The sequence below is a fragment of the Onychomys torridus genome, chromosome 20 (genome assembly GCF_903995425.1).
Source record: "Onychomys torridus chromosome 20, mOncTor1.1, whole genome shotgun sequence".
NCBI classification, from domain to species: Eukaryota; Metazoa; Chordata; class Mammalia; order Rodentia; family Cricetidae; genus Onychomys; species Onychomys torridus.
Window position 1 is genome coordinate 39,772,235 of NC_050462.1, and position 20,498 is coordinate 39,792,732.

At 41.3% G+C, this 20,498-nt stretch overlaps 1 protein-coding gene across 1 annotated transcript in view; it reads right to left on the reverse strand.

The window, feature by feature from the left end:
- Positions 1 to 7,326: 7,326 nt before the first annotated feature.
- Positions 7,327 to 20,498, reverse strand: part of Lemd3 (LEM domain containing 3) — a 48,800-nt gene continuing 35,628 nt past the window's right edge. Inside the window, exons 5-13 of the mRNA XM_036169834.1 lie at positions 14,705 to 14,784; positions 14,471 to 14,616; positions 13,380 to 13,481; positions 13,167 to 13,269; positions 12,349 to 12,527; positions 10,550 to 10,631; positions 9,821 to 9,926; positions 9,648 to 9,726; positions 7,327 to 9,434 (exon numbers count right to left, since the gene is read on the reverse strand). Coding sequence (XP_036025727.1) covers positions 9,271 to 9,434; positions 9,648 to 9,726; positions 9,821 to 9,926; positions 10,550 to 10,631; positions 12,349 to 12,527; positions 13,167 to 13,269; positions 13,380 to 13,481; positions 14,471 to 14,616; positions 14,705 to 14,784 — 1,041 coding nt within the window. The 3' untranslated portion in view covers positions 7,327 to 9,270. The remainder of the gene's footprint in view (positions 9,435 to 9,647; positions 9,727 to 9,820; positions 9,927 to 10,549; positions 10,632 to 12,348; positions 12,528 to 13,166; positions 13,270 to 13,379; positions 13,482 to 14,470; positions 14,617 to 14,704; positions 14,785 to 20,498) is intronic.

Sequence of the window (20,498 nt, forward strand, 5' to 3'; positions counted from 1 at the left end):
AAAGACTGATAAGGGCAGAGGCTGATGCTATAGGGCATGAAGACATGCCTAGTGACAGCCTCGGGCAAAACCAAGCTGCAGTATCTTCAAAAATGACCCTGACTTTGGAGAAGAAATCAAACACTTGGAAATTACCATCACCTGCTTCCAAACACTTTTGTCAGGAAAAAAAAAATTGGAAGGAATTCTGGAGTTAGTGTAAGTACAATCTAACTTGTCACGTCTAAAATAACCACAGTAATTTGAGTATAGTACTTCAAGTTAAGCTCTAATGAATCTATCATGAAAATCGGGTCCCCGGTTAAGGTGGATTTCAGTGACTGTGAGTGTCAATGAAGCCAAACTGAAGATCCACTTCAATGAAGGCATCTATTTTCTCCCTTTATCTGTTGCATGTTTTTGTTAGCAGTTTAACATGTTTTTGGGGTTTTTTTGTTTGGTTTTTCGAGACAGGGTTTCTCTGTGTAGCTTTGCGCCTTTCCTGGAACTCGCTTTGGAGACCAGGCTGGCCTCGAACTCACAAAGATCTGCCTGCCTCTGCCTCCCAAGTGCTGGGGTTAAAGGCGTGTGCCACCACCGCCCGGCTATTTAACATATTTAATTAGCTCTATTATCTAGTAGAGCCAGTCTACGTTTAATCTGTCTATCAAACCGCTAACCTCACTAGAATGCCTCCACTGAACACGTGGGCATTGACACCAAGAACAGAATCCCATTTCTTTAGACACCGAGCATGATTTTTAACTATGGGGACAACAAGAAACAGTTTAACCACTTATTTCCAGGGACACAATGATATAAGATAGCTTGAATAAATCATTCGTTTATTAGATTAAACATAAAATAATAAGCCAAAGGGCATCTGGAGATCTCTAGTGACGCAGAGACTTCAGCAGCAGCAGCAGACACATTCTCATATCTACAGGGACTGCTCTCCAGAAAAAGCCACATGCTATGCCACAAAATAAGACTCAGGACATTTTAAAAGGCTGAAATAATACAAAGTATGTCCTTAAACCACATGGTTCAAATCAGCTAAAATCATTTGTTATGAAATCGGGAGAGTTCACCAATATACGAACATGAAATACACTTCCAAACCAGCAACAGGTCGAAAAGAAATTTCAAGAGAAACTGAAATACTTTGAGATGCACGGAAAAAGGGCTATGGTCTGCCAAAACTCATGGGGGGCAACGAAAACAATGTTTGGAAAGAAACGCCTATGCCTAAAAGTTTCTGTTAAAATGGTGAGATTTCAGATCAATAATCTAAATATAATACCTTAAGACATCAAAAAACAATAAAACGTAAAGTAAGGAGAGTAATTAACAAGGGTGGAAGTTAATGATACAGAAAATAGACAAATAGATAAAATTAAACAAAAAAAATTATGGGTGTTTGAAAGAGTCAACAAGCTATACTGTCAAGGGAAAGAAATCAAAGACTCAAATTGTGAAAGTGATGTTAGGGGTCACTCCAGAAGGGGGGCTACAAGGGAACGGTGTGGATGGACATCGAGACGTACACCGATTAGATGACAGATGGAACGGAAAATTCCTAGTAGGAGACAATTACTGAAGCTAAGAAGAAATACCTGAATCAACTCAACAAATAAGAAAAATGATTTAGTAATAATAATAATAACAACAATAATAAACTACCCACAAATGCCTTGGCCCTGATGCCTTTGCTGGTAAATAGTACTAAACTTTTAAATGGTCACATCAGTTTCTGTTCCAAAAAGTGAAAAAGAGTATTTATTAAGTCACTCTGGGACTAGTCTTAACCCACTAAAACCAGACAAGACCTCACAAGAAAACTACAGTCTGTTATGAATGCTGATGCAAAAATCCTCCACAAATATGAGATCAAATCCAGCAACATAGAAAAAGGATTGCAAACCATGACCAGCATATGAGGTTTATCACCCAGACCCAACTGTTTCAGCATTTGAAAATCAATCCCCATTTTCAATAGATTAAAAGGCAAAAACCGCATCATCTTATTAGATAAAAAAAAAAAAAATTGATAACATCCAAAGATTCCTGATAAAAGCAATAAACAAACTAGAAACTAAAACTTCAAACTGACAAACTCAAAGTAGAATAAATGAGAATCCATGAGATGAATAAAACCACACTCACTGCTAAGAGAATTTTGAGAGTGGGTGGGAGTGGAACCTTCTTCGGGAGGGCTTGCTTACTGGGAGGTCTTCTCAGTGAGGACATTCTCTTTGCAGATGATGGTGGGACACTGGCCTTCTCTCTTCTAGCCCCTTTAATTCTGCTTTTTGGCTCACAAGGCCAGCATCTTGCTCTGCAATGAGCCTCGCCATCACATACCACTCTTGCCAAAGGTTCATGGTATGAGACCACTCAGTCTTGGACTTGAACCTCTAGGGTCATGAACCAAAGCAAACCTATGTTAATTGCTTGGGTATTTTGTTATGCTAACAGGAAGCTAACTAGCAGAGACACATGCTTAGTAATGAAGTGCCTGTGGATTATATGGCAGGTCTACTCATTGTATTGTGTTCTGTATGACTGTGATGGCTAACATTCCTATCAACAGTGTACAGGGGTTCCCATTTCTCCACATCCTTGACAACACCTGTTACTTTCAATGGGCTCAGCAGACTTTGCTATGACTTTAATTTACATTGCCCTGACAGTTACTTACATACTGGATGGCCATTTGAGAAGCATCGATTCACAATCTTTACCCCATTTCTTAACCAGGACGTGGGTTCGCTTGCTGCTCTGTGAATTCCTTATAAATTTTGGATATTAACTTCTTACACGAGATGCAAGGTTTGAGCTGGACTTGGGTGTTACACATCTTTATATCAGAGTATTTGAGTGGCTGAGGCAGAGGACTGTGAGTTTGTGGCTAGTCTGGGTTACAGAGTACATTTCCTGCAGTTCACCCCATGGTGCACAAAAACAACAAAACAAGAATTATTTACAGATATTCTTTCCTGAGAGGATGTGTCCCCCCTTTATACCATTTTTGCTTGTACAGCAGCTTTTTAGTTTCATACAATCCTGTAGTGTATTTCCACTTCTGTGTGCTATGAGTTGGCGTCATAACGAAAAAAGAACGCCCAGACCAAGTCCATGCAGCCTTTACTCCATTTCCCCTCTAGCACTGTTTCCGGCTACACGGCTTCAGCGTTTGATCCATTTGGAGTTAACTGAGTACATGGCATGAGGTGACGATCTAATTTTTCTACATGTAGTCACCCGGCTTTCCTAATGCCACTTACTGGAAACAGCCCTTCCCCCACTGTGTGTTCTTGGCATACTGGTCTACCTCTACGTCAGTACGTGCTGCTCTGATTAATGTGGTTTGCAGACTATCCTGACACCAGGTAGTGGGATGCTTCCTGTGTGGTTGTTTTCTTTAGACTGTCTCAGTTGTTCAAGTAAAACAGACTTTCAGGGCATTTACCCACCAATCCCACAGCTCCTCAGTTTTCTTGTGTGCGAGCCGCAGGAAATACTAGATAGAAGAATTTAGATTGTGGAGAAAAACAGAAAATACAGGATAGCCTCGAAAGGGCCTAGAACCTCTTCCAATGAGTCCTGTCTCTGCCCCAGGGTATTTATAGAGACGCCAAGGGGTGGAGCAAAAGACATCTCCCCCCACCCTCCCCCCCAGCACAGCCAAGTGCAGACCATCTCAGACGCCTGCACTCAAGTCCGTGGTCCTAATCATCCTCTCCATGTGGACCTGCTGGGTAAAGCCACGAGGGACCCGAAAACAGGCTCCCACACAGACTGAACTGAGCTAGGCAGAGTGGCACACACCTATAATCCCAATACTTGTGAAGTAGAGGGGTGGGCGCTCAAGGTTATCTTGAGCTATGCTATTAATAAAAAAGGGACGATTCCTTGGTCATGTATTCCTAAGTATTTTAATCTCATTAGTTACTGTGGATTAAACAATCAACTTGACTTCTTTTTCAAACTGCTTTAGTCTACAAAACTATTACCGATACAAAAAATTACCACCAATCTTTGCATGTTAATTGTATCCTGTAATTTAACTAAACTCATTCACTAAAGTTATTTTTGTATTTTTAGCCAGAGCTGGAATTTAATAAAGATGTTCTAATATAAAGTTTAAGCAGGAGAAACTTGGAAAGAGCAGCACCTGACCGCAGCAAGTGCAATGACATTCTCACACACAAACTGTACTTGATAAAAACTAACCATATTTGTTATGTGTGTATACATACACACACACACACACACACACACACACATATATATATATGAAAAGAGAACAGAAGCAAATTTTATAAAAAGAAAAGCAAGATAATATATATCTAACCAAATCAATACTTGCTGTGGGATGGTCTGTATGTCAAATGTGTTGCTCTGATTGGTTAATAAATAAAACACTGATTGGCCAGTAGCCAGGCAGGAAGTATAGGCAGGACAAGCAGAGAAGAGAATTCCGGGAAGTGGAAGGCTGAGGCAGAGAGGCACTGCTGGCTGCTGCCATGACAAGCGAGATATAAGATACCGGTAAGCCACGAGCCACGTGGCAACTTATAGACTAATAGAAATGGGTTAATTTAAGATAGAAGAACTAGCCTGGCGGTGGTGGTGCACGCCTGTAATCCCAGCACTCGGGAGGCAGAGGCAGGCGGAGCTCTGTGAGTTCGAGGCCAGTCTGGTCTTCCAGTACAGGCTCCAAAGCTACATAGAAACCCTGTCTCAAAAAACCCAAAAAAAACCAACTGCCACCTACCCAAAGCATTCCTTAAATACAAAGACACAAATTAAAAGTAACAGCTCAACAGATAAAGGCCCCTGCGGCCAAGGCTGTGGACCGCCTTGACCCCTAGGAACAAAGATGGCCTCCTGAAAATTGTCCTTTGACCTCTATAGATACCTGCTTTGTGGCAGATGGACCCAAACACACAAAGTAAGTATAAATCAAACAAACAGGTGAAAGGAGAAAACAGATAATTCAATCACAAATCCAAAGAAGCCCTGAGTGATGATACTAATATAGTTCCAAGCAAACTCAGAGCAAAGTATTTCAGGAAGTTAAGACCATTTGCCATAATGACACAGGTATCAAAACACCAAGTGAATACAAGTGTCTGCGTACCAGATAATACAGCTTGCAGAACATGAAGGGAAAGCAGACCAGCAAAAAGAAAACTCGTTTCCAGAGATTTCAATAGCCTTCTCAATAATCAAGTACCTAGAAAATTGGACACAGAAGATGCGCAGAAAAGCAAGTAGCTTCGTCATGTACACAACTCTATCCACTAATGGCAGAAAACATTTTTCCAGTGCACATAGTTCTACCAGAAAGACTGTTCTGAGCCATAAAATAATTCAAACTTTAAGAATCAAATCATAAAACGAACTCTTATAAAAATTAGAAGCAGAAAGCAAAACGGGATCCTGAAATTCTCCAAGTACTCAGAAATGGAGCAACACACTCCCAAATAACCAATGAGACGGAAGCATGTAAAAGGGAAACAAGTATTCTAAAGTGAATGCAAATGAAAACACAATGTACCAAAACCTGTAGGACCGGGGGATGGGATCCAGACAACTCAGTTGGTAAAGCACTGACCACACAATATGAGAACATGAGTTCCCAGGACCCACGTAGAACAGCAGGCTTCTAATTCCAGGGCTGGAGAGGCAGATAGGCCTTCCTAGCCCTCAGTGAGCTCTATGCTAACGAGACCCTGTCTCAAAAAAAGGAGGAAGGAGCAGGTGAACTTCAACAGGTGAAGGCACTCTCGGCCATGCCCAGGAACCTGAGTTTGATCCTTGGAACCCACGTGGTGGCAGATCAGTCTACTGAAAGTTGACCTCAGACCTCCATTTCTAAGCCATGGCACAACACACCCACATACACACTAACAACAAAATTAAGGTGAATGGCTCCTTAGGAATGATACTGGACATTGACTGCTGGATTCTAGAAGCACACATACACCCCCCCAATGTGTGCACCCACATGAACCCCTTCTATAATAAAAAACGTGAGGCTATGTTAAGCTGTCCAGAGGAGAAATTTGATCTTAAAGCTATACCAAACTCCCTAGAATCAAAACACAAACTTATTTAGACCCAGGATGATGTTTTTAAAATATTATTTGTGGGTGGATTCAATATACACTCACTGAAGACTTAATTTAGGTCAAGCATCATTTTGATCCCTAGAAATCTAGTAACTGACACAAATTCTGACTTCTCTACTTTTGTAGGACTTATATTCTAGGAAAGGAAACAAGTACTAGTCATATAAACTCACAGATCGTAATAAACTACAGGAAAACAGACCATAATTTAGGAGCGATTGGAAGCCTGGTGAAATGTAGGCCAAAGCCTGAACAAGGCGGTCATATGAAGATGTAGACCCACAGCAACAGGGCTTCAGACAGAGAGGGCGGTAAGGATGAAGGTCTTAAGATGAGAGGCGTACCCTGCGAGGACACAAAGAAAGCCCATGTGCCTGGGGAAAGTGACGGAGGATGGATTAAAAACTCGTTAAGACTGAACCAAGCAAGCCGCTCAGGATGCTGAAACCCAAGCAGCTTGGGGAGCCCCGGACTAACATTTCATCGGGACATTTGAAGGTTAAATGAGCACATTTTCATAAAGAAAAATGATGTTGGCCAGGTGGTGGTGGTGCACGCCTGTAATCCCAGCACTCAGGAGGCAGAGGCAGGCGGATCTCTGTGAGTTCGAGGTCAGCCTGGTCTACAGAGCTAGTCCAGGACAGGCTCCAAAGCTACAGAGAAACCTTGTCTCGAAAAACCTCCCCAAAAAAAGCGAAGTTAGAAGATGGGGATCAGCAAGACTGGGAAAGGACAAGAGACAGTAATGGGGGAGGGGTGAGTATACATTAAATACAAGCATACACATGTCATAATACAGCCCACTATTGTGTATACTTAATATGTGCTAATAGATTGCTGAAAATGGGTGGTCACAATTAATTTGACAACTGGGCATGGTGGCTCATCCCTGTAATCTCAGCACTTGAAAGACTATGGCAGGACCCTCAGGTCTGAGGCCAGCCTATAGACTACGGCAGGAGGACCCTCAGGTCTGAGGCCAGCCTACATGGCTACAGAGTGAGACCTCCATCTCAAAAACCTAAAACCAAAGCCAAAAACTTAACTTTATGGCCCTCATCTTTATAAATAAATATCCACCCACAGATCCTTAGGTAAAGAGATTTAAAATGAAGATATCTACTTTCACTGGTAGACATAAGAAAAGACACAAGACACTTTACAAGTTTCTTTTAAAAAAAGACACATTCTTAAAAAACCTAATAAATTTTTAATTAGAATGTTTTCCTTCTTTTTTAAACAGAACAAAAAAACAGATTACATCAAACCAGAACTTTTCAAATACCTAATTATTATACACATTCCCATCTGTCTTATAGGGAGGACTCTTGGTCAGCTTAAGAGTTCCAGGTAAAATAAGCTGCATAATAGTATATATATTACAATAATAAATGTACAATGTTTACATGAAATATATCTTAGAAGCAAGAAAAAGATGCATCTGCATCAAAAGGTGACCTGTTAAAATGCCACAACTATTTTTACATTCACTCCTGCAACAGGTTACAAGATGCGGTCACTAAGGTCAAATAAATCACTACGATGCACATAAAATACAGAAAGATTGGTTCTTTTATATATTATATATTTATATTTTAACATGTTAGCATCTGAGACATAGATTGAGAATTTAAAATTCATTCTCTTCTGATAACAAATCATTTAGTCTTCATAAACATGGTGCCCACAGAAGCACACAGGTAAGGCACAAAGGGTTTTCTGTTACAGAATAGTGTGCATCATGTTTACTTTAACCAGAAAACGTGCATTATCTGTGCAAGTTCATGCTGCAAACCCAACATATATACAACAGAAAGAAAACTGGACTGAAAACAAATAGAAAAATTGGTAATTCCAGCTGTTTCACACATTCATTTGGACCAACAATGATATATCCAGAAGGTTCTTTTCCAATAAGCCATTTTCTAGGTTACAAATAAACCTTGATCAGTAACTATTTTGACCTGAAATCATAAGCAGTAATAAAGTAGCTTTACTGAAACAAACATTGATGCACAAACAATGGTCATTTGTGCATTTTCTACACTGCAGACATGCACAGCCCGACACCCAAGGGTAATTTGTCTGCACCAAAGTGCCTGCTGGACCCTGGACACAGAACAGAGCGGTAACGGACTGGGAAATGACATCATCCCAAGAGCACTGTTACAGCCCCAGGATTTGTAATACATACAGCTTTTCACAAAATCGTTTCCAGTATCTGCCAATTGCTTCTTTATTGCTCACATAAATTTGAACTCATTACAACTGGTGCCAGACCTTTCACACAAAATCATACTCAGGCATTTGTATATAAAATCTATAAAAGGCATTTTAAACATGTATCTAATACTTCCAGGTATCTGGCTGTTCGGTCATCTATGACAGTACAGCCGTATGTAAATATCTGTGTGTCTATGTACATATGTAACTAGACATATGTACATAAGCACACAGCTATGCACATATATATACACACACAAATTAGATTATGAATAAAATAGAAAGCTTATTTTACTGCTAATGCAGACATTCTCACAAAACAAGACTTCCACTACCATCGGCATCTATACATATATACAAAAGCCAATTTAAGTACATGTACATCCACTTACACATGGATGTAACCATTAAAATCAAATAAACTGCCCCATATTCCAGCTGCAGCAAATGAACCTTTTACAAGCAATAGAAACCTAAGGTGAAAGTGGGAAATAAACAGTTTTACCACAGTAGCCTGTAAGGAACTACCCAGCTGACTGTATACAAAAATTCACATTAGTTCACAAGAAATTATGGAAATATAAAAAGCTGCTTCGCCATGCTTGTGTGTGGTTATCTAAACACTTCTTGGTGCAAAAACTGTAAGCACCATCTCTGAAACGGTTACTACGAAGCCAGTGTTCCTCATGCACAGGTCCAAATGCAATGGCCTCACTGAGCTCCACAAACTGCATCAACAATTATTCTACCTCCTCAGCCTTGCTACCTCACTGCTACATCCCTTTGGAACCTGAAGATTTCAGGAACTTTCAAACAGCTGTCTTCAGCAATCAAAATATTACATACAAAAAGCATTGGAAAAGGAAGCCGGGAAGCCAAACGGGAGTTTTCCTATTTAAAGAACAGTCCTAGGCGTGGAGAGCTCTTGTCAGGAACTTCCTTGAGAACTGGCTGGGCCAGTCCGAAGGCGCAGATGAGACATAGAGTTCAGGTGTTTATTCGCTGGCTTCAGGGCAGTGCTGCAGGTGAGCGCTTGGGGAAAACGGTGATGATATCTATCCAGCCGTAAATACTTTACTGTGACCAACTTCCCTGTCGGAAGATAAAAATAATATTACTGAGATCTATAAAATTATGGTTAGTATTTGTAGAAAATTACCTGCAGTAAAGAATGAACACAAAACAAAAGCATCTGAAATTATTATTCGAAAAATGCTAGCCTAAAATTATTCTATTTAAAATCAGGCAAAATCTAAAATCAACTAATTTTCCTCCCCAAATCTTTGCAATATTCAAACTTCTTACCATCAAACCAAGAGCCATGCAGTGCTTTAAAAGCTTTTCCAGCATATTCCGGAGACAGACACTTAACATACACACACCCCTGTAACATAAAAAGAGAGCAGAGGGGAGAGAACAGTGTTAGCTTAATAGCAGCAGACACAAAATTCCGCGTTCACTCCGGGACACTGCCTTACCTCCCGGGAGTTTTTGTCCACTGCAATATGAACAATGCCATCATTATCGCTGCATTTTTCTAGAATTGCTTCTTGGATTGCCAGATGCCATTGATCTCCTATTTCCCTGAAATTCCGAGAAACAAAATCAACCGTGCTGTTCCCACTCGGCGGCCACTGTCTCACTTCAGTTTAACAAACGAGTTTAGTCATTTTGTGTGTCTAGATACTTGCAAGTTGTTTCTTTTTCCAGACTAGTGTCAGCACTGGAGCTGCAATAGCTGAACACCCTTCTCTTTATTGTTAGTAACATTTTCAAGTCTTCTTAATTTATTTACTAGAAATACTACATCCCAAGCTTCTCTTTCCAAAACAAAAGCACCCCAGGCCAATCAGGGTCCATGGTCGTCCCACCTCAGCAGGAGCTTCAAGAATACCTGCTCCAGTACATATGCTTATCTGTCTCACCATGGGTGAGTCACAGATGGGAGGGTAAAAGGGAAAGCAGCTTCACTTTAAATCTGCCTATGCAATCAAATGCTGGGCTGGAATTGACTTTCTAACTAGTAAAGCATGCAGTAGATTCCTTTGCTTGGAATTTAACAAAAGGGAAGAAGTATAACATTCATAGTTAGAAATAATAATAAAAAAAAGGTTTCCAGCTAGACACACAGCATAATAGAAATAGCATGTATTTTACACTCAAATACCCAAATAAAAATTATCTGTATACCTGTTCATAATACTTACATAACTGGGTCAAACATATTTCGAATCTTTAAACACGGCGTCAAACTATTTGGTGGTGAATTTCTTCTATCTAAATGAAATGCTACAATAAAAAAAAATGAATTGTGTTACTTGAAGTTGTTCCATTTTGTTGAAAGACAATCTTTTAGTTCATTAAAAAAATATTTGTGTGCTTTTAATGAGCCAGCTAATTAAGGTGGATTAAGACAGTCATCAATGTCCAGAGCCAATAGTTTGGTGTCAGAAACAGACAACTGATATTATCTTCCAGGGGATTAGAGCTGTGGAACCAGGAGGTAGTAAAAATGACATCCTCAAGGATGTGAGGTAAGACCTCCCTGAGGAAGGGAAGCTCAGTCTGAGAACTGAAGGATAATAGTAGAGGAATCAAAGCAGCAGAGGAGACAGTGCCGGGACACTTCAGGGAGAGATGAAGGATGTGCACAGCCTTGTGACGAGAAGGAGGACGGTGTACTCAAGTGACCGACAGCCAGTGGGGCTGGAACAGAGCAAAGACGGGCCTGAGAAAGGGGAAGTCAGACAGTCAAGACCATGCTGCCATCTGAAAGTATCCCAACCACGGCACAGGAGTAATAATGCCACGCGAGTGTATGAAGGGGAGGGCTCTTAGGACAAGACCTGTCTGTGAATATTAAAAGAACTGAAGTACTTCTGTGGAAAATCAACTAGGCAAAGTGACCTCAGGACAGCCAGAGATGATCTGTCATCTAAGAGGCAGTGGTGTGGAAAGTGAGGCCACTGGGGCCACAGGGAGGGCCCTGGAGGGCATCACACGACCTGTTCAAGGACTGAGCAACCCAAGCTAAAGGGAAGTCTGAGGATGACTTCCAGGTACATGGAGGAGCCAAGACCAGGGCACCAGAGAAGGAGCTCACACTCACGTCTCTCTGTAGCTCAACGCCTGGAAGAGGTTTCAGCAGGGTACAAACGTCTGAAAGTCAGACCGCACTATGAATGCAAGATCCAAACCTGGGAGTTGTTGTATGTGGATGAAATGAAGCCATCGCATGAGAAAGGGTGAATAGAAAGGCAACGAGAAGAGAGCTTTGAGAAACTGCAAAAGCCCAGAAAGGAAAATCTAGAAGGAGGGAGAGGAGCAGCGTGGGCCACAACCACACGCCGGGAAGAAGAGGTCAGCGCAGGAGAGAAGGCAGGGGAAAGGTGCTGTGTCAAAGCCCGCAGTGAAGGCCTGAAGGGCTCGGGCGCCAGACATGGGTAGGAGTCGTGTGAAATAAGCTAAACTGGTTTCTAGGATCACAGGGTCCTTCTGCACACAACTTTCCAAGGAAATAATTTGTTCTCAGCATTTAGAACAGTAAAGCACTTTATTTTTTAACATTGAAAACAAATTTTCTCATCATATGCTACATTCTGATTATGGTTTTTCCCTCCTTCAACTCCTCCCAGATCCTCTCCACCCTCTACCCACCCAACTCCATGATTAACGTCTTTTAAGCTTTTACAGTAAAATTGACTATTAAAGCCATGATTTCATATACGTAATGTATACTAATACATACTAACAAGGAAACAATGCAGTTAGAGCTACATACTAAGTTCCTTTGTTGAATGTAAAGGGAAAGGTCAAAGGGACATCTGTCTTTATTATAGTACAGACAAACCAGTTCTGTTTTAATGTTTATTCCCTCTATGGGTGTAGTGTAAAGTGAAGCTTTACCTTCACATACCTTCCAATTGTATATAGAGTTTCTGTTACTTATAGAATGTATATTAAAAGAATGAGGAGAAAATCGGTGGTTCTGCTTGAAAAGCCTTACCTTGACCTTGCCACACTTTAGAAGGTATCACTACGATCTTATCACAGGACGCAGAAGGCTGGATCCACCGCCAGACCAGAAAGTCTGCACCCCCTATTCTCCGTGTTTCTGTGCGCACTCTCGATTCATTAGCAGCAAGGAAGTCCACAGCTCTAGCCCAGACCTTCTTCATCTTCCTCCTATCGCACGGACAAAAGGACACATTTACTCCAGCCGTGGCCTGACATCCCTTTGTCAGTGAGTGGAGTAGGTTACTGTGAACGAGCGAGTGTCTCTGTCTGTGCCTTCCCCCCCTCCCATAGCTAATGCCACTCTTGACAGTTTACTAAAGGCTGACTTCCCGCGAGTCCCCATCTGCAGAGGCGTGCCACGAGCACATGCTTCCTCTCTGCTGTCCCCGGTGCCCACTGGTGAGGGCGGTGCACCATTACACTTACGACCATATCTGGTTCTTTTCATTTCCAAGAGTTAGACTTTAGCTTTCATTTGACAAGCTGCTTCAGTCAGTACTAACAACCTAAGTACTTAAATATTGCTAAGGCATCACTAGCTTTTGTCTGTCTCTGTTTCTTAGTACAAGGGAAAGAAGGGGACAAAGAGAAAGACTGACCAACAAGAATAAACACATGCAGGACTGAGAAGAAACCGCATTCGTGGTACACACTGAAAATCAGGAGGGTAGACGTGTTAAAAGGATGGGGAAAGTACTTTTATGTCTGTCCAGTCAAGCAGTTAAGAGGAGTCATGACTCTCAATAAAATCCACGTCTCCTGCAGGCACCCACATTCTGCCCTAGCTCCATGTACTGATTCACACACCTGTCAGGGGGCTGTATTAAGGAGTCTCGAACATGTGGAATAGGCATATAAGGTTGTAAGTCTTTATTTTCCTGGCAAGCTTCATTATGACTCCGTAAAACATCTGAAAATAAATCAACAGCTTTACAAGTAATCAACTTCTGACAACTATGTTGTAGCTTTATCATACGGTAACTGTTCAAGAAACAGTTTAGGATTTTACAAAGTCCATACCTATAATCTTTACCACCATATCATACATCTGCCTTGTCTCCTCTTCCTCCTTAGTCCAGCGGTATTTCATGTAACGTAGAACGACGCAAACCATCACCACACCTGCAAGATTCAGAGTGGGCACAGGCCGCGGTCAGTGACAGTCACTTATATTGCAGCTAGTCCAGCAAAGACGGCTCCACGGCCTACTGGAATAACCGAGTGCAAAGGCTTGATTACCAGGTCATCAAAAAACTTACAGAAAAACTTACTACTAAGTACTTCCCCCAAATTTCACCTCTCTCTAAAAAAAATTCTTCCATTATAACAGAGGAGTATTTAGATTCCTACTATTAAAAATAAAAAAAATTGCTGTTTCGGGTTTTTCTCTTCTCAGAACTAAACTACTAGAAAATGAGTTTTACTAAACATACTACATATTAGAGCAAACTTAATTATGTTTAAAAGCCTAACAAAGAAAACAAAAACGAGGAATAGCTCCTTACTTCCTGTTATGAAAATATCAGAGAACTTAAATTTAAAAATTCTCATAAGTGACATTTTAAACCAAAAATTTCAGAGCTCAAAAATGAGCTCAACTTCTCTTATTTTCCAATTCTATTTTCTAAAAGTAGGTTTCCATATACATACTATTATACTTGCTCCTTCGGTGACCTTTTCATGACAAAGTTCTCTCTCTTCTTGCCTTACCCTAAGCCCTTGGGCCCACAACTGCCATAAACACCCAGCTTTATTGTCACCATTACACATGAAAACGTTTCCTCATAGAGGCTGGGTCACCTGCTTACAGTACTAACGGGGACTTTAGGAGGTGCTCTCTAGCTGGAAGAAATGAGTCCTGGTGGCCGGTCCTTGGGGATACCTGTCTCCGGCCACTCTCTCCTCTCTACTTCCTGGCTGCCAGCCCTCCTTCCATGATGGCCTGCCAGTTCTCAACCTTCCTGCTGCGAGTCGTTGCCGGCGGGTATTTGGTCACAGTCACACAGGAGCAAACTTCCGATGTGATCTGTGACATCTGCAGAAGCAGGGGTAAGCTCTGGCTCTGACACTTGGAGCCGGGGAGTAAGAGCTTCCTACGCCTGACAACTCACCTAAGCACAGCAACAGTAACCTATGGGTGACGGTTATGAAAGCACGTCGGAACCGACACCAGAACGACATCTGGGGTCTGGTGGACTGTAAAAACTGCACATCAGTGATGTTTCTCAGCTCCTCATCAGGCCCATAACCAACACACCTATATGAAAATAAGTAAGGGAGAGGTTAAAATGTAAAAACCACTTCTTACAATACAAAATCGTCAAAGTGTAAATCAAATCCTGTACCTTATTCCAACATCTTTCCCATTTTTTAAAATCCACAGCAATGAAGTATTAAATACATCTTCATACTCAGGGTCTAAATCCTAACGAGAAAAATAGAGAACCATTCATACAAATAACATGCTCGGTTTTATTTTAACCACATAAATGAAATCATGGAAACATATAACTCAATATCAAAAAAAAAAAAAAAAAAAATGAAAAGCCACCATCTTTTCATGATTCCCATATAGCCACCATTAATATTTTGCTTTGTTTCTGGGTGAATTAAAGATTTCAGTTACTTAGTTTGTTTTCAAATATCATTGTGAGAATAAGTTATTTTACTTTTTATAAATGGAACAGTATATTCAAATAAACAAATGGCAAACTGGATGGTTGAAGTTTTCAACAAGTGAATCCATTGAGCCCAGAAGCTCAGAAAACTCAACTATAACTAATGATAAATTCGAACTTTCAGGTAAAAAAGTATAAACTAGAGAAACTCACACTTGTCACTGCCACCACGAGTTCACAGGACTTACAGACTTTCCACTGATATGACATTAACAAATGTGACTTTGACACAGCATAAACAAACAGTAACAGAAAGATGTTCAAAACTCAGCAATCCAGGGTTTTCCACCCAATATCCCAAGAGTTAATCACACACAGGTGAAAGGCCTCCTCAAAGTTCAAGACAGATCCAAGAACTTTTATGAGACAGAATACAAACTCTTCACCAACAACAGTAACTACTGTTTTGTTTGGGAATTACTACTTGGGTAGGGATGGCAGGGAGCCTGAAAAACAGGCATGAGGAGCAGAGTTCAGACACCCAGCACCCATGGAAGGCCAGGCATGATAGCATACACAGGAAACACAGCACGGAGTGGGGAACAGGAGGCACATGCTGGGGGCATGCAGGCCAGCTAGTCTAGCCAGAACATTAAACTCCACATTCTCTGAAAGCCCCTGTCTCCAACTAGGTGGACAGGGAGGAAGGAAGGTACTCAACATCCTCTGGCCTCTACATGCACACGCCTTCTCTCCCCTCCTCCTCCGCTTCCTCTCACTCAACTACTACTACTTCTTAGAGGTCTGATGTGTAATCAAACAAGAGTGTCAACAATTACCTGAAGACAGCTGTTTAAATATCTTGCTTTGCTTTATATTCCTACAAAGCTGTACTTTCATGACACGCTTCAACCATAACACTAGCATAATACACTGAACACAAAGAGAATCTAGTTTCCTCTGGATAAGCTTCCGTTGTGCAACTGACAACCAGAGCTGACCTCTGGAAGCCTGCAAAAAGCTGGATGCAGTGGTCTTATACACCTATGATAGAAACGCTGCTGTAGTCTCAGAGGCAGACAGGAGGATGGCTAGTAAGAAGTGGGCCAGCTAGCCTGAGTGCAGCCAGCCAGCAGAAACAAGGGGAAACCCACTCCCAAGCCAGCCTCTCACCTCCACAGGTGTGCCTGCATGGCACTTAAGCGCACACACACACACACACACACACACACACACACACTACATTTTAGTATTTTTACCATGTACTAAGTTCATTATTATTCCAAATGAATAATTTTAAATGTTCTCAATTTTATTAACTAATGTGATAAAATATTTAAGTATATACTAACATGTTTACCATATCAGCTAGCCACACCTACATAAGACATTGCCTCAAAAAAGTCCCAAGAATATAAATTCACATATAAACATATGTATATGCATAGTTCCCACAAATAAAAGCAATTTAAGGTTGTAAATAATTATAGAAAATCCAAAAGTGTAACAATTGGTAGTTCTGTGTAGATATGATCTTTGTTTTTAATTGTGGTGTGTGGGACGTGTACTTATTAGCGTGGGTGTGTGCATGTATGTGTAGGAGGAGGTAGGTAGGTACACCCAAACCCTATCCAATTTCTTAAACGTATTTTAAATAGTAAGTTTCCTTTTAATCTGCGTTTCTTAACGCTCCGCATATAAGGGTCCACACTACACCAGCTACTCTGCTAGGAACCAGAGGCACAGCACTAGCCAAGCCGCCGAGGGCTCCTATGCTGACAGAGCCTTCACAGAGCGTCCCTTTATGCACTTGCTGCAGAGCCAAGGCTGCCTCTGAAGGTGACGAGGTCTCTTCTTCAGAGACGCTGGAAACTGCTTTCACGGGCTCATGCTTGTCCTTTCCAATTCCCTGGTGAACTTGCATTAGCACATCCAGTGTGCAAACACACCAAACTGTACAAAGCCCAGCTCACTCTGCTCGGGATCACGACTAACACAAAACAGGGCTTTTAGGATACTAAAGATAGCATACCGGCCGTCTACTTGAATTGCTTTATAGAAAAGGCATCTTTCCGTCTCTCTTTCCTGCAGTAAGCTGAGTCTTTTTCACGAAGCACTAGTACTTGCTCTGTTTTGAGACGGTCTAGCTACCTAGATGGCTAGTCTGGGGCTCTGTATGGATCACACGTTAAGCACCCCTGGATCAGAGGGGTCATCACCACACTACACCACACTAGACTTGCTTTTTGACTTTGAAACTTAAGCATTTGATGCATCTGACAATGGTTTTAAAACATACCTTCCCAGCAGCTATTCTGAAACTCAAAGACATCTGGAAAGGGTAGCATGTGTTAAGTGCACATACATACATACAGTACAGTATAATACCACCAAGAATTAGAAACCTAACATGGACAGTTCATAAAAAGGATATTCCAAGATAAAAACAGCTATGTGCCTTTACTTAAGAGAGTACAATGGTCACTTTTAACATGGATATACACACAGGGCAGGAGAGATGGCTCAGAGGTTAAGAGCACTGACTGCTCTTCCAGAGGTTCTGAGTTCAATTCCCAGCAACCACATGGTGGCTCACAACCATCTGTAATAAGGTCTGGTGCCCTCTTCTGGTCATAATGCTGTATACATAATAAATAAATAAATCTTTAAAAAAAAAAAAAAAAGATGGATATATACACTATACACCAAGAAGCGAGACTGGGCCAGGCGTGATGGTGTATCTCTTTAATCCTAGCACTCAGGAGATGAGGGCAGGTGGACCTCTGAGCTGGAGACCAGCCTGGTCTGGCGAGTTCCTGGCCAGCCAGGGCTACACAATGAGACTATGACTCAGAAAAGGGAGAAATACTGAATTTAATCATTACTCAATGGGAAGTTGGTTTCTGGGATTTTTTTTTTCCCCCTGAGACAGGGTTGATTTCGCATTAAGCAGGTCTGGGACTAGATCTTAGTTCCATTACAAACTATATATACAGACCCTTAGTGAGAAGACTATATATCTACAAGACGTACCACTTTAACTGCCCCTTTAGAGTGCTCATGTCCACAGACATACAGGGTTCCAGACTTAGCTGGCCATCACCATGGACCAGCACACCAAGGAGGGCAGACTCTCCCCTGCTTCCAGTCTGACCCGATTCTAGCCAGGTGACCCAGTTATCAAACTCTGAGCCTCGGCTATTTTCATAAAGTAGGATTCGTGTCCCCTACCTTGTTAATCACTGACATTGAGAGCAGCACACAGCACCAAAAGAAACTGAGTATTCGATAAAACCAGTTACAAAAGTCCCTCTTTTTAGAATACCTTTTTCTTTCCCCAAATGTCTACTACAAGATTTAATTTTGCATAATGAGAACTACAGAAAGACCAAAAGCATCAAGATACAAATAAAACCAGATTTCAATGGAATCGGTTAAATGTGTAAAAATGTAGAAAACCAGACTATCCTATTATTTTCAGGAGAGGTAATTTTCTGCTGAAAGTACTGCCCCCATCATGGCCTCTTGAGAATACTTTATTTTTCACATAGGACTTAATCAGCAATGATTCTGTACCAAGATGAACTATGGAAGTCCTATCTGGCCATAACTTGGCCCGCAGCTACCCACTTTCCTATTACATTCCTCACAAATCTTAATATTGTCCATTGTGTCAACGTAGACATTGACCAACCACTCATCACATCGCCCCACAGGGAAATCATCAGGAAATGCTCCAGTAAGCGCTGTCATGGAAACAGAAAGCATGTGTTTCCTAAGTCTTCCACCAGAGGGACCTCTTAGCTTTCCACAAGTGTAAGTCAGGGTTCACTACCACATATGAAAAAGGCTCAATAAAAGCAGTAGGTAAGATAAAGATACATTTATATAAATAAGCTAATTAAGAGTTCTTTTGAAGGAGAAAGCAGAATAAAGAAAATGATAATAAATGTAAAGAATCAAATTCAACAAGCATTATACCGAGAAGTATTCATCATGACTACTGAAAATGCACTACAACCCAGGAAAGTTAGTGTGCATTTGTGGGAGTTCTACATCCGCCTACACCTGAGCTGAGCCAAGAGGCTGAGAAGTGATTGACTCATTTACCCCTATAGCCAAATAACGTTAACTGTTTTACAGATGAAATAATAATATAAATACAAACTATAAATACAAGATCTCTCCATAAACAGAAAGCTTGCATATACCTTATACTCATTGTCTGATAGCATGTTTGGGGGAAGCCAACCGAGGGAGGCTAGGCTAGACTGTCACTAATTTAGGAAGGGGTCTCAACAGCATCAAAAGCACTTTCTAAAGCTAATGCTCTTTGACAAAGTAATTTCCTTTCTAGGATTATTTCCTCAGGAAATGGCTAGAAAAAAATCCCAATGCAATACAGTCACATAATAAAATATTATCCAGCAATTTAAAAAATTAAGCTGTTTAATGGCAGAGGCAAATGTACACAATTCTAAGGATAAATATATGAATATTTATAAAAGGAGATATTTACAGTTATATTAATTTAATTTTAATTTTATTTTATTTTTTCCGAGACAGGGTTTCTCTGTGTAGCTTTGCGCCTTTCCTGGAACTCACTTGGTAGCCCAGGCAGTTGTACTAATTTTAAAGATACACTTTAAAAGACTAAAGAGAGCCGGGCGGTGGTAGCGCACACCTTTAATCCCAGCACAGAGAGCCAGGCGGATCTCTGTGGGTTGGAGGCCAGCCTGGTCTACAGAGTGAGATCAAGGACAGGCTCCAAAACTACACAAAGAAACCCTGTCTTAAAAAACCAAAAAAGAAAAAAAAAAGGAAGGAAGGAAGGAAGGAAGGAAGGAAGAAATGGAAGCTAGACTCTTTTATAATACGCAGTGAAAGTCTAGAGTTAAAAACAAAAGGGAAGCCCAATTCTCAGTCTGGACTAAAAACTGGATACAGTTTAGTGAGAGCGCTTGCCCAGCATCTATTTGCAAGCCTGGGACCTCATCTACTGGGTTCAATCCCAGCACTTCAGAGACAAAACCAAGCAAATAAAAACAACAACAACCAGACCAAACCTACCGCTACAAAATCCACCTGTTTAGAAGTGTGAAATAATTCCAGGAAAAACATGATAACTACAACTAGATCATCAACACCTTGGCTTACAGTGAGCTCACGACTCCAGTGAACTCTGACACACACATATCAGTGGACCTAAACCCTTCCACCTTGCTGCTGCCTGAGACCCGCCTGTGCCAAGTCTAACTCCGGACTTCTCCCACTTCTTAGAGCCTCCTCATGTTACTATCGAGGCTCAATTACAACCAAGTGGTTGGGAAAGAGAAAGGTTGAAAAAGCTTTGCATGCCAATCCCTGCCTCTCCAAGTCAAATTCTGCTTCCAAATACTATCCCGGAGCCGGAGAGATGGCTCAGAGGGTAAGAGCACTGACCGCTCTTGCAGAGGTCCTGAGTTCAATTCCCAGCAATCACATGGTGGCTCAAAACCACTTGTAATGAGATCTGGTGCCC